Source organism: Drosophila hydei, unplaced genomic scaffold, assembly GCF_003285905.1.
Source record: "Drosophila hydei strain 15085-1641.00,03,60 unplaced genomic scaffold, DhydRS2 tig00008139-arrow-pilon, whole genome shotgun sequence".
Taxonomy (NCBI): domain Eukaryota; kingdom Metazoa; phylum Arthropoda; class Insecta; order Diptera; family Drosophilidae; genus Drosophila; species Drosophila hydei.
This window is the reverse complement of record NW_022045847.1, coordinates 2,521,184-2,532,898: the sequence shown is the minus strand read 5'-3', so window position 1 is coordinate 2,532,898 and position 11,715 is coordinate 2,521,184. Positions and strand designations below refer to the sequence as shown.

General features: G+C 41.9%; 5 protein-coding genes across 5 annotated transcripts; 2 read left to right on the top strand and 3 right to left on the bottom strand.

Moving 5' to 3' along the window:
• Positions 1-745: 745 nt before the first annotated feature.
• On the top strand, positions 746-1,458 carry LOC111600811 (larval cuticle protein A2B). Its single transcript, XM_023317105.2, has 2 exons — positions 746-820; positions 897-1,458. The coding sequence occupies exons 1-2, from the start codon at positions 809-811 to the stop codon at positions 1,410-1,412; spliced, it is 528 nt and encodes a 175-aa protein (XP_023172873.1). The 5' UTR covers positions 746-808; the 3' UTR covers positions 1,413-1,458.
• A 3,313-nt stretch (positions 1,459-4,771) lies between these two features.
• LOC111600832 (larval cuticle protein A2B) lies at positions 4,772-5,292 on the bottom strand. The gene is given in 2 exon segments (XM_023317136.2): positions 4,772-5,215; positions 5,281-5,292. Coding segments are annotated over 2 exon segments (456 nt in total).
• A 694-nt stretch (positions 5,293-5,986) lies between these two features.
• On the bottom strand, positions 5,987-6,657 carry LOC111600808 (larval cuticle protein A2B). Its single transcript, XM_023317102.2, has 2 exons — positions 6,646-6,657; positions 5,987-6,577 (listed from the first exon to the last, which is right to left on the bottom strand). The coding sequence occupies exons 1-2, from the start codon at positions 6,655-6,657 to the stop codon at positions 5,987-5,989; spliced, it is 603 nt and encodes a 200-aa protein (XP_023172870.1).
• Positions 6,658-7,973: 1,316 nt separating this feature from the next.
• LOC111600809 (larval cuticle protein A2B) lies at positions 7,974-8,614 on the top strand. The gene is made up of 2 exons (XM_023317103.2): positions 7,974-7,985; positions 8,057-8,614. Exons 1-2 carry the CDS (start codon positions 7,974-7,976, stop codon positions 8,612-8,614), a joined length of 570 nt encoding a protein of 189 aa, XP_023172871.1.
• A 1,307-nt stretch (positions 8,615-9,921) lies between these two features.
• LOC111600810 (larval cuticle protein A2B-like) lies at positions 9,922-10,591 on the bottom strand. The gene is made up of 2 exons (XM_023317104.2): positions 10,537-10,591; positions 9,922-10,479 (listed from the first exon to the last, which is right to left on the bottom strand). The coding sequence occupies exons 1-2, from the start codon at positions 10,546-10,548 to the stop codon at positions 9,922-9,924; spliced, it is 570 nt and encodes a 189-aa protein (XP_023172872.1). The 5' UTR covers positions 10,549-10,591.
• Positions 10,592-11,715: the final 1,124 nt, after the last annotated feature.

The window sequence follows — 11,715 nt, the reverse complement described above, 5'->3', positions numbered from 1 at the left end:
TTCGACTGTGGCGACAAAAAAACGAGAGCATGCGAAATCCAATTAAAGCTCAAATGAAACCTAACAAATATTTAAGGTCGCGTCTGATCATGCGCGAGGCAGGGGAGGGAGGCGACAACAAAAGGTGCCACAGGTGGAGAGACGTGTGCGTCTGCGCACAAGTGCACGGCAGTCAATTTGAAAAACCGTTGTTATGCATTTGCGCATGCGCTGCATAGCTTATTATTGATAATGGCCCCAAGTGAGGTGTGTGTGTGCTTTCGAAAGCGAAAACAAATGAGCGATCTCATCGATTTAGTGGCTGGTATGCGACTTCTGAGTATCTGAGAGCAATATTAATTCGGCTCGAGTGCGTCCAATTCAATCAAGAAGGCATTATGCCTTTATGGTTGTTGTTGTCATCGTCAGTGCTGCTGTTGTTTTTGTCACATGTGCGCTTAGCCTTGGTTAACATTGTGCTTGGCGGCGATAGTCGCCCGCACCGCTCGCCGTCAACCATCAACCATCGACCGTCGACCATCGAGTACCGAGTACCGAGCACCGACCAACTACTCCTCCTCCACCAGCAGCGGCAGCACCTACTTGGCTTCTAGTCTTGCTCGTCGCTGAGTTTTAGTTATGGTTGCTTTGTATTTTGGTATTGTCGTCGCCGTTTTGTGACGCAACTGCACTCATTTGGTTACGAGTGCGGACACATCGGCGAGCCTCGCAGTGCGGTATAAAAGCCCCTAGTTAGACATCGTTCAAATCAGTTCACAACCAAGTTCGGTATATAGAGCAGCATTCGTCAAACCAAACCTAAAAAACAATGGCATTCAAAGTAAGCCAGCCCCCAGGATTAAGTGACAAGTTGTGTATCTAAATCGTGTCTGTGTGTGTGTTCCATCTATTTGCAGTTCACCATTCTCTTCGCCGCCTGCATCGCTGTGGCCAGTGCTGGAGTTGTGCCCGTTGCCGCACCCTTGGCCGCCGTTGCCCAGGTGGAGGAATACGATCCCCATCCCCAATACACTTACGGATATGACGTTAAGGATGCGCTGTCTGGCGATTCGAAGACCCAGGTGGAGACCCGCGACGGCGACATCGTCCAGGGTCAATACTCGCTGAATGATGCCGATGGCTACCGTCGCATTGTGGACTATACCGCCGACCCGATCAACGGCTTTAACGCTGTGGTTCGTCGTGAGCCTCTGGTCGCTGCCGTGGCCGCCGCTCCTGTTGTGGCAGCTCCCGCTCCAGTGGTGCGCGCTGCTCCCGTTGTTGCTGCCCCAGCTCCAGTTGTCCATTCCGCTCCATTGGCTTATGCTGCTGCTCCAGCTCCCATCATCAAGGCTGCTGCTCCTTTGGTCGCCGCTGGTCCAGCTATCGTCAAGACGCAGTTTGCTTCGCCCCTTATCTCCTACGCTTATTAAACATCAAAATAGGCGCTGTCCGACCTGATAATTGCCGTTAGTTGTTATTGAATAAAGAATGTGATGTCATAGAACAAGTCCGTTGTTGAATTTACTAAGAGCTCGCACAAATACACTCTCATGTATAAGCTCGAGCTCGAGCTGCGCAGTTTGAGCAGCGACTGCTCCTAAGATTTACTATGGGAATTTAACTGATGAATAACTACTCTTCTAGATGGACTTTATTATTCAAATACAGAGCGTTATAGTGACCAGCACTAGTCTCTAGCATTGGCAATACGTCTGTGCGGCATTCGGTATACACGATTTTACAATTCGAATTTCAGTCTCTGGCATTTGCAATTTGCGAGATGGCTGCATTCACATGAACATGAAGAGATCGACTCAGCTCGTCATACTGATCAAGATTCTATATACATTACGCAGTCTGCATTTTCAAAATCATCAAACTCATATGCTCTGAATTCTCATTATAAATGTGTTCAGGATATAAAAATTACATACTTAACGAAAACTCCTCATGTATATTTTCGTTAGTCTTCCTAATCTGAAAAATATGTAAAAAGATCATTTCTGAGCTTGTATATATATATTTAGAATTATGAGGCATCAAATTCTATTAAAGTTGAGCAAATAACAGTTTAACAGGAGTATCTTAGGTCTATATTATTTAAAATATTCTTATAGAAATAAAACTATATTTTAAGCAATGCTGACTATCGATTATTAATACCATATATGGTATATATAAGCTCCAAGTAATCGCAACAGACCTAATCCATGAAAAAATTCCAAGAGAAATTAAAGATATGAGATATAATGATCATGATACTTTCCCTCTTCAGTGGTTGCTTGTATCAAAGTTGGCTGACATTGAACCACTTTAAAGACCCATTAAGTGCGGAAAGCAAAGAATCAATTGAAGGCAAAAGCTCAACGAAATCGAAGCAAAGCCGGCTGAATGTGAAGATCCGTTTAAATGATTCACGTCTGCGACTACGTGAGTTGTCCAAAAGTTCATTTGAAATAGGCGGGCTTGAGCCAAAATAGTTTTTAGGCTTACAAAGTAGAAAACGGGTTTTCACACCGGTATTAACTGATAATGCTTAATAAATACACAATTTGTTTATCACATTTATAAACTTTATTAAGCAGTTAATAAAATGTTAAATGACAAATTTGTTAATACTGAAGTTTTATTAAAATATGTAATTATGAAAGTATATAAGATACGTGTGTGTTTGACTTATCTCTCAGTCTATATAATAGATATATGGAGTTCATTTAATTTCGAGTCTTGCAGATTGGTCATTGGATTATATGTGATACCCACTTGTTGGCAATACAAACACGCTTTAAGACATTTGTCCCTGGTTGTGGTTGTTGGACACATTTTTATAATCGCCTTGTGTCTTTTTTAGTGGCCAGTTACACGAAGCCACCTTGCGCGGCTTTGCGTTTTGTTTCTGTAATTGGAATTGTATTGCCAGATATTTCGTTGTTTTTCTTTGCAGCCACTGTTAGGCCACTGGTACAGCTACTGCAGTAGGTACTCGTACTTCATGGGAACGAGCGCAAGGCACGAACACGCCATTGGAAACGATTCCAAGCGCTGCTCACGAGGTAATTAACCATAAAACCTGACTTTGACCTTAACACTCACCTGTCCCCAGCTGAAGTGGTCGATTTGTATGCCTTGGCATATTTGGGCGTGTAAGGAACAGATGTTATTGGAAGAGCCGACGAGTTGGCCGTTTATGTAGGCTGACAACTGAACGATAAGACAATGCCTGCGATTTAACACAATAAAGACACGTAACTCGTAAGTCCTTTCACCGAGTGACTCCAAAAACTCTGACCTTAACTTGCTGTCCCGTCGACTCCAGAGTGTGGCAATCGCAAGTGCTTTACATCTGAAGACACACCAGACTATGTGGTACTATATATTCAATACGTTCGCCTCAATTTGCGCTGATTGCTGTAAATGTTAACGGCAACAGCAGATGGTAATGCAATGCTGTCCCAATGACCACAATGAGTTGGAAGCATCTGTCGGAAATTGATTTAAAGCATGTATTGTGTGTTTCACTGTTATCAAGATCTTGGCTCTGTGAGATATTCGAATCACTCATAATTGCGATGGAAATTGGTGTTGGGCGCGTGGTTTTGCAACTTGTTGTTGTTGTTGTTGTTGGTGTTTTGGAATTACTGAGTTTAGGCTGCAACTCAATTGCATAATAACTGATAAATTGTTGGGTCCAGACTGTATACTGCTCTTTCTGTGAAAGACTTCTTAAGCATACACAATTTTGACCGATTTAAGAGTCGATTTATTTAAGGTTTAGGCCACACACGTAAAGACTAAAGAATACATTAAGCAAAGGAAAATTTAAAGATTATAAGCTTATTTTATTTAATATTTAAATAAAGCGAAAACATTTCAGCAATTATTTAAAAATATATTTAAATCCTTTAGAAACCAACGAAAATGGGCGCTTCTGACTGCAAAATACTCGTTCACGGCCAGCCCCAGAACTTTGGTTCTTCCAATTCGCCACGCCCAGTGCGCATATATTTATATAACTGGCGACGGTAGAACATTCAGTTTTCTCCGATTTGCTACAGCCCTAGTAAACACGGACATTGACCGAAACTCACTTTTGACTTAAAATTTCGGATTTATATTCGTGTTAATAACCCGCATCTAAAAAGATATATTTCAAAATCTGTATCTCCTATAAATTAAAAGCTTCAGACCTACTTTATTGTTGCACTAAAAACTGTTCTCCACCTCGTCGGGGGCGTGGTATGTATAAAATACCCTGTAATTTCCACTCTTTTGGAGCCTTAACTCGTTACTGCAGACTCCTAAAAAATCCCTGCATTCATTACACGAACCTAAATGGTGAACCAGAAGAGTCTCCAGCATTTACGATATTCAAACTATGCTTAAAACACGCAGCTAATTTATCGATTTTGATCGATAGTAAGAAAATGGAATAAGTTATAAAAAATTAAAAAATTTACTACGTATGGTGTACACGAGTAAGGACTTCAAAGTGTCATGTCTATAGAATTTGTGGCTTACGAGATTGCTGCATTCATATGGGCGGACGGACATGGCTAGATCGATTAAGCTCGTCATCTTGATAAAGAATATATATATTTTATAGAGTCGGCCATGCCTCCATCTGCTTGTTACCAACATATTGCATAAATATATAAATAAATATATACATAGAAATATTGACATTTTTATCTTTTATTTAAAATATTCGTTTATGGTAGCTTAGAAATATTTAACAATTTATTTAGTTAAAAGACATTTACATGACGTTCAACAAAAATGGACATCCATCTCAGTGATTCTGCTAGTGGTGATAGGCAACGGGCAGTGGGGCGGTAGCAACTGCAACGGGGGCAGAGACGGTCTTGACATGGTCGACGGGCACACGGTTAACCACAGCGTTGAAGCCATTTTCAGGGTCCGAGGTGTACTGGACAGTGCGCTTGTAGCCATCGGCATCCACCAGCGAGTACTCGCCGCGGACTACATCGCCATCGCGCTCCTCCACTTGGCTCTTGGAGTCGCCGGAGAGGGCATCTTGCACATCGTAGGCGTACTTGTACTGAGGATGGGGATCGTACTCATCGTCATGCTTGGCCAGAATTGGGTGGGCATGGGCAACAGCCACTGGGGCATGAGCATAGGAAACAGCGGGAGCAGCTGCAGCATGGTAAACCTGCTGGACAGGCACAACCCCAGCGCTGGCGGCGACAAAGAGCGTAAGGATGGCAAGGTACTGAAAGATACGGAGAAACAAATAAGTATGTTTTTAGTGATCTAGCTTTTTAAGTCGCCGTTTACCTGGAAGGCCATGGTGAATGGTCGTATGTATTTTGGCGAATATCCAAAGAGTAACGCGAAAGCAGAAAAGCTGTGGAATGATTTGCAGACTGCCGAACGCTCCGTTTTATACTCCAGCCGTAGCTAGCTAAATTGGAATAATAATTATTTATTTAATTTCATTTATTTTTTGGTTTTGCACAACATACTTTTGTCACTCTTAGGTAATTACGAGTAAAGACACATATAGTACACATATATATATTTATGCAACAACTTCGACATGTAAATGTGTGCAGATTAATGCCACAGGTAAGTGGTGGTCACCAATAGACAGCCACACAATCCAACAACCACACCTTTATCAATTGCTGCCGTTTGACCGCGGGCTAATTCGTGTCTTTGTCGCTTTCACAATTTCACCTTGGGGGCGATATCGAATTAAATGCATAAATATAAACATTTATATCTTCATGCTTGATTGCTCGAAGATAGGGTTGCATATGGTTAGATGATATTTTGCCTAAATTAGTCTGTATTTTTATAATGTCCACATTATAATAATATAATATATATTTAAGCTATATAATATATATGATATATTTTAGCTATTTATATATATTCCCATTTATATTTATAAGAAACAACAACCTATTTTTTTTATAGAAAATAATCACATTTAATTTTATAACCATGAAACCAGAATTAAAACTCTGATCTGTTCAGATTACAAGTTACGAACGGCATAAGCTGGAGCTGTGTATCTCAGAGGAGCTGCAACTGCTGCTGTTCTTAGGGGAGATGCCAGACCAGCTACAAGGGGAGCAGAGCGCACGAAGGGAGCAGCAACAGCAACTGGAGCTGATCGAACCAGAGGAGCGGCAACGGCAACTGGAGCAGCGCGAGCTAGAGGAGCGGCAACAGCAACTGGAGCCGATCGAACCAGAGGAGCGGCAACAGCAACTGGAGCAGCGTTTACCACAGGCTCAGCAACGGCAACGATAGGTTCACGGCGAACGATGGCATTGAAGCCATTGATGGAATCGGCGGTGTAGGTGACGGTGCGCTTGAAGCCATCGGCATCGATCAGGGAGTATTCGCCACGGACCACATCCCCATCGCGCTCCTCCACGTGACCCTTAGAATCGCCGGAGAGGTTGTCCTGTACGTCGTAGCTGTACGAGTATTGAGGATGCGGATCAATCTCCTCCAGCTCAACGGTCTTGGCCACCACGGGTGCGGGTGCCACAGCAACAGGTGCTGAAGTCCTGAGCACCGCTGCCTGCGCCACGCCGAGCATAACCAATGCGAATGCGATCTGCGAAATGGACCACATAAGAGATTAGACAAGTGTCCTAGCGTAATCCATGGGACTCTCTGCTGTACCTTGTAAGACATTTCTTATCGATTTGTTTGGTGCTGTTTGAAGCAGAAGCTAAACACTGAATGTCTGACTAAATGCTAGCCATAAGGTTATATAGTCAACTCGATGACATTGATCAAACCTAATTGGAATTCATTTTTGGCACCGCATTGGAGGTGGTCGGAGCCTGAGCTCGTCACGTATAATTGTCACGTTCGTTCTTCGGTTCTCCAAGTCGGACAATCGTTCAAATGGGAATCTTTAATTAAAAACCCATAGTGCATATTATTTATAAATAAATAAATAAATATATATGTATATATCAACATATATATAGCCACCTGTTTACAGTTATTGCACACATAATAAACATTGCAAATTGATGGTGTGCGAATCGAAATTAATTTTGAATAATAATTAAATTGACCTATAAATGAAATTGTATTAACAATAAATAATTTCATAGTCAATTTATAGTGACTCGTTCAAAGAGCATAAACTAATAAATAAAATAAACAAATAATGGTTTCCACAAAAGTATAGAACTATACTTCCATAGCGCATACTAAACAAGAGCTCTCGATATCCATTTATTTAGCACATATAAACAGCTACCCCGAACCCATTTAAAGTGCCAATTCAGGGAATAATGGTATATTACAATGTCGTGTACATTATATACATTCATGATCTGGACGATAAGCCAAGTGGATCTAGCCCTGTCCCTCTGCGAGACCGACTGGAACGCCCATCTGGAACTGGATGAGTTGACTAGGAAAAAATATTGGTTCCTACTGCGTATGCCCCACAAGTGTATAAAATGCAAGTTTCAAGTCTTTATATTTTATTTTCGTCAATTAAACTCTAAATATTTAGTTTTCTTATCACATATTCCAAGATCATAAATATGCCACTAAATTAAAAAATTATTTGCATAGTTAATCAAATCATTTTTTAAACACATTCGTCATGAGTTGCGCACTTACAAACATTTCTCTATTTTGATAAACTCTTGCATCTGTATGCCACAATACGAAAACCAGTTTTGGCACCCTCAATCAAATGGATTTTACAGCTGACAACTCACAACGCACGCACACAGAGATATAAATGCTTTTGTATTCGTCTAAGTGCATAACGTATTCGCTTTCAATGTAACATTTTCCATACATACTTAGCATAAATGAATTGCACTAATTACGCGACTTCGGCCCCGAAAAGGCATTCAACGATTCGCCAGGTTGCTTGTGGGTTGCTCTATATAAAAGCCAGCAGTCAGCAGCAGCAGACATCACACTTCAACTTGCTCTTAGCCCTCAACAGCAACTCAGCAGCCCATTAAACAGACGCAATGGCATTTAAGGTATGGACACACGTCCACAACAGAGATTTAATTCAAAGCGGAATATTAATTTGTTGGCATTTTTTAACTAGTTCGTCGCCCTCTTCGCTCTGGTAGCCGCCGCCAGCGCTGGCATTCTTCCCGCAGCACAGGTCTACCATGCGGCACCCGCCGTGGCCACCTACGCCGCCCCGAGTGCCGTGGTCAAGACAATCGCACCTGTGGCCCAACACGTGATCACGAAGGCTGCCGAGGAATACGATCCCCATCCTCAGTACAAGTACGCCTACGATGTGCAAGATGCCCTCTCCGGCGACTCCAAGAGCCAGGTGGAGGAGCGCGATGGTGATGTGGTCCGTGGCGAGTACTCGCTGGTGGATGCCGATGGCTACAAGCGCACTGTCCAGTACACCGCTGATCCCATCAACGGCTTCAACGCTGTGGTCAACCGCGAGCCCCTCGTCAAGGCCGTCGCCGTTGCTCCTGTTGTGAAGACCATTGCCGCTGCTCCAGTTGCTCACTATGCTGCTCCAGCTGTTGCGCACTATGCTGCCCCAGCTGTGCTCAAGACTGTCGCCCCCGCTTACTCCACCTATGCTGCCCCTGCTCCGGTTGCCCACTATGGCCCAGCTGTTGCCTACCATCATTAATTTTGTTGATTCTCTCGCTGATCTGTTATGTATTCATAGAAAACAATAAATGTTGTAGATAATATAAAAATAAACATTTCTGAATTTAAAATTGGTTGTAGAATTCAGTTCGATTAAAATTTTAGCTTTAGTTAATATATCTCAGACCGCGCCAAATTTTATTTGAATTCAGATTTTGTATATCTCTGTAGAAATTTGACAACTTCTTTGCCGGCTCCGTTTTTACTTTTCTATGTGTGCATAGAATAAAACTCTATAAAAACTATGTTAATTATTATGTTTTTAGTGTTTAAAATATAAATTTAATTTTTATCATAAATTATATTTTCGGCTAAATAAACTCTGTTCAATATAAAACTGAATTTTTGTAAAACAAACAAATGGAATTAAGAGTGCTTTAGTCTAGACTGCACGACTGGGGGATACCGTGAAGTCTGTGAGCAGATGAAAGTTTTACGGTTTTTTATACTACATTACAAATAACACAAGTACACATTAGCAAGGGCTCAGCTTATTGCGGAACTGCACAATGAAACTTAATTGTTGACTATATTTTCTTCTAGATGGACTTAAAATTCAGAGTGTGATGATAACATTTATAAGCTCTCGAGTCTCTAGTATTTGATTATTTGAAGTATTTTGCGAATTCGGGGCGAGGTATCTTAAATACAAAATATAGAAAGTGTAAATAGGCTGATTCCATATTTAAGGATATGCAAGCTACGCTTAAACAAAGAAGTCAAGTTGTCTTTTTGTATCGATAATAAGCAAATGTGCAAATGGATGTGTTTCCCAAGAAAAAAGATAAACCAATGCGTCACCTTGAGCAGCTTGTCAGGTGGCTTTACTCTTTGGTTAGGCGTTTTATTCGGTAACTTCTGTATTGCCTTACAAATTGTTATTTAATTTTCAGCATGATCTGTTTATTATTTACATTATATTGGATATTTGACAGCTTAGATAAAGGGCGGACTTTCCCATGTTGGCTATATTTACGGCACAATTTCAATTTTAAGGATGTTGTAAGATTTGGAGCCAGTATCCAAAATAATAATATTTCTATTACCATTGTTGCAGGTTTTTGAAAATATTATACTTCCGAATTTAAAAGTAGCACGAATATAATTGGCAATAGTTTCGGCGAAGAACAACACTTAGGTGCGTGTAACCACCATCGGCTAAGAAGAAGTCAAATGCAAAAAAAGGTCAGTCAATTATGAATTCAAAAATGTTTTTATTTTTATATTATCTACAACATTTATTGTTTTCTATGAATACATAACAGATCAGCGAGAGAATCAACAAAATTAATGATGGTAGGCAACAGCTGGGCCATAGTGGGCAACCGGAGCAGGGGCAGCATAGGTGGAGTAAGCGGGGGCGACAGTCTTGAGCACAGCTGGGGCAGCATAGTGCGCAACAGCTGGAGCAGCATAGTGAGCAACTGGAGCAGCGGCAATGGTCTTCACAACAGGAGCAACGGCGACGGCCTTGACGAGGGGCTCGCGGTTGACCACAGCGTTGAAGCCGTTGATGGGATCAGCGGTGTACTGGACAGTGCGCTTGTAGCCATCGGCATCCACCAGCGAGTACTCGCCACGGACCACATCACCATCGCGCTCCTCCACCTGGCTCTTGGAGTCGCCGGAGAGGGCATCTTGCACATCGTAGGCGTACTTGTACTGAGGATGGGGATCGTATTCCTCGGCAGCCTTCGTGATCACGTGTTGGGCCACAGGTGCGATTGTCTTGACCACGGCACTCGGGGCGGCGTAGGTGGCCACGGCGGGTGCCGCATGGTAGACCTGTGCTGCGGGAAGAATGCCAGCGCTGGCGGCGGCTACCAGGGCGAAGAGGGCGACGAACTGTAAAGGAGTGACTGTTGTGTTAGCTGATACTTTTCTTCATTGAGATGGACTGACCTTGAATGCCATTTTAAGGAGCTTGGAGTGCGACTGAAAGCGTGTGCTGTCGGATGGGTCGAAGTCTGCAGTATGATTAGGAATTGAGCAGACTTCGGTTTTTATAGAGCAAACGCAATGGGCAAGTGCATGCGCCGAGGTTGTGTGTTTGCTGCCGCTGCTCATTATTATTAAGCAAATTACACGCAAGCTCAGCTGAAGACAAAAAAGAGCGAAAGGGCGAGTCAAGTTGAATATAGAGCGCAGAGCGATCTGAATACATTGGGGCATTAGTTTGAGCAATGTGGGGCAAAATGGGTCTTGTCTGGCAATTGGACATACTATTGCTCATGCTCACGGACGTATTTGCCGTCGAGGTTCCGGGCTCTGATCTACCCAGCCAGCGGGCAAGAGTATTGCCCGCGGCTATTTAACATTCAATCTTTGTGCGCGACATTACAATTGCAAAAAAATAAAAATAAGAAAACTGTCATTGTTGCTACCGGATACTTTTTGGCATGCCAAAAACCGGTTAGCTCATACGCGAAAACAGTGAAGTAGATCGAGCTATATAGAGCTAAACTATATAAATTACATATCACATAAGTGTGTGCTCTGATTGTTGGCTCTTAAGGCGACGGATCATGCTAATAAGGCTGTCAGCAAAGAAACAACAACCATTCTATGTTTTCCAGTTTGATGACGATTTGAGGCCATTATGCAATGCTCTCTTTCAAAGCCCTTAATAATTTATAATTTATTATAACATGGAGAGTTACTAAAATACCCAACTGAATGGCATTGTGGGAAATACAGGTGTTTCTATAATAGTTTCCCTATCTAAAGAGCTCGTCTAAAATATATTGTCAAATATATGCCACGTTCGCAATGGACGAAGCTATGCACATGTGATATGTGAACTGGCGTTGGTTCAAGTAAGTTAGACTTAAATCGGATTGTAGCTTAAAGAATGTTTAATATAATAGAGACTTAAGCAACATAAGACTTTACTACTCAATTTTATATACTCCCAGTAGACGTGTACCATAAATCTTAAAACTTCAATACATATTTTGATATTTAAAGTCTTAGCCTCAATAGGAGGCTGATTAATTGCCAAGCCCTCAGACAGGCAGCCGGATGGAGAGCAAGTTACCTATACTTTCAAACAGAGTACGATACTTATTTTATTATTTATTA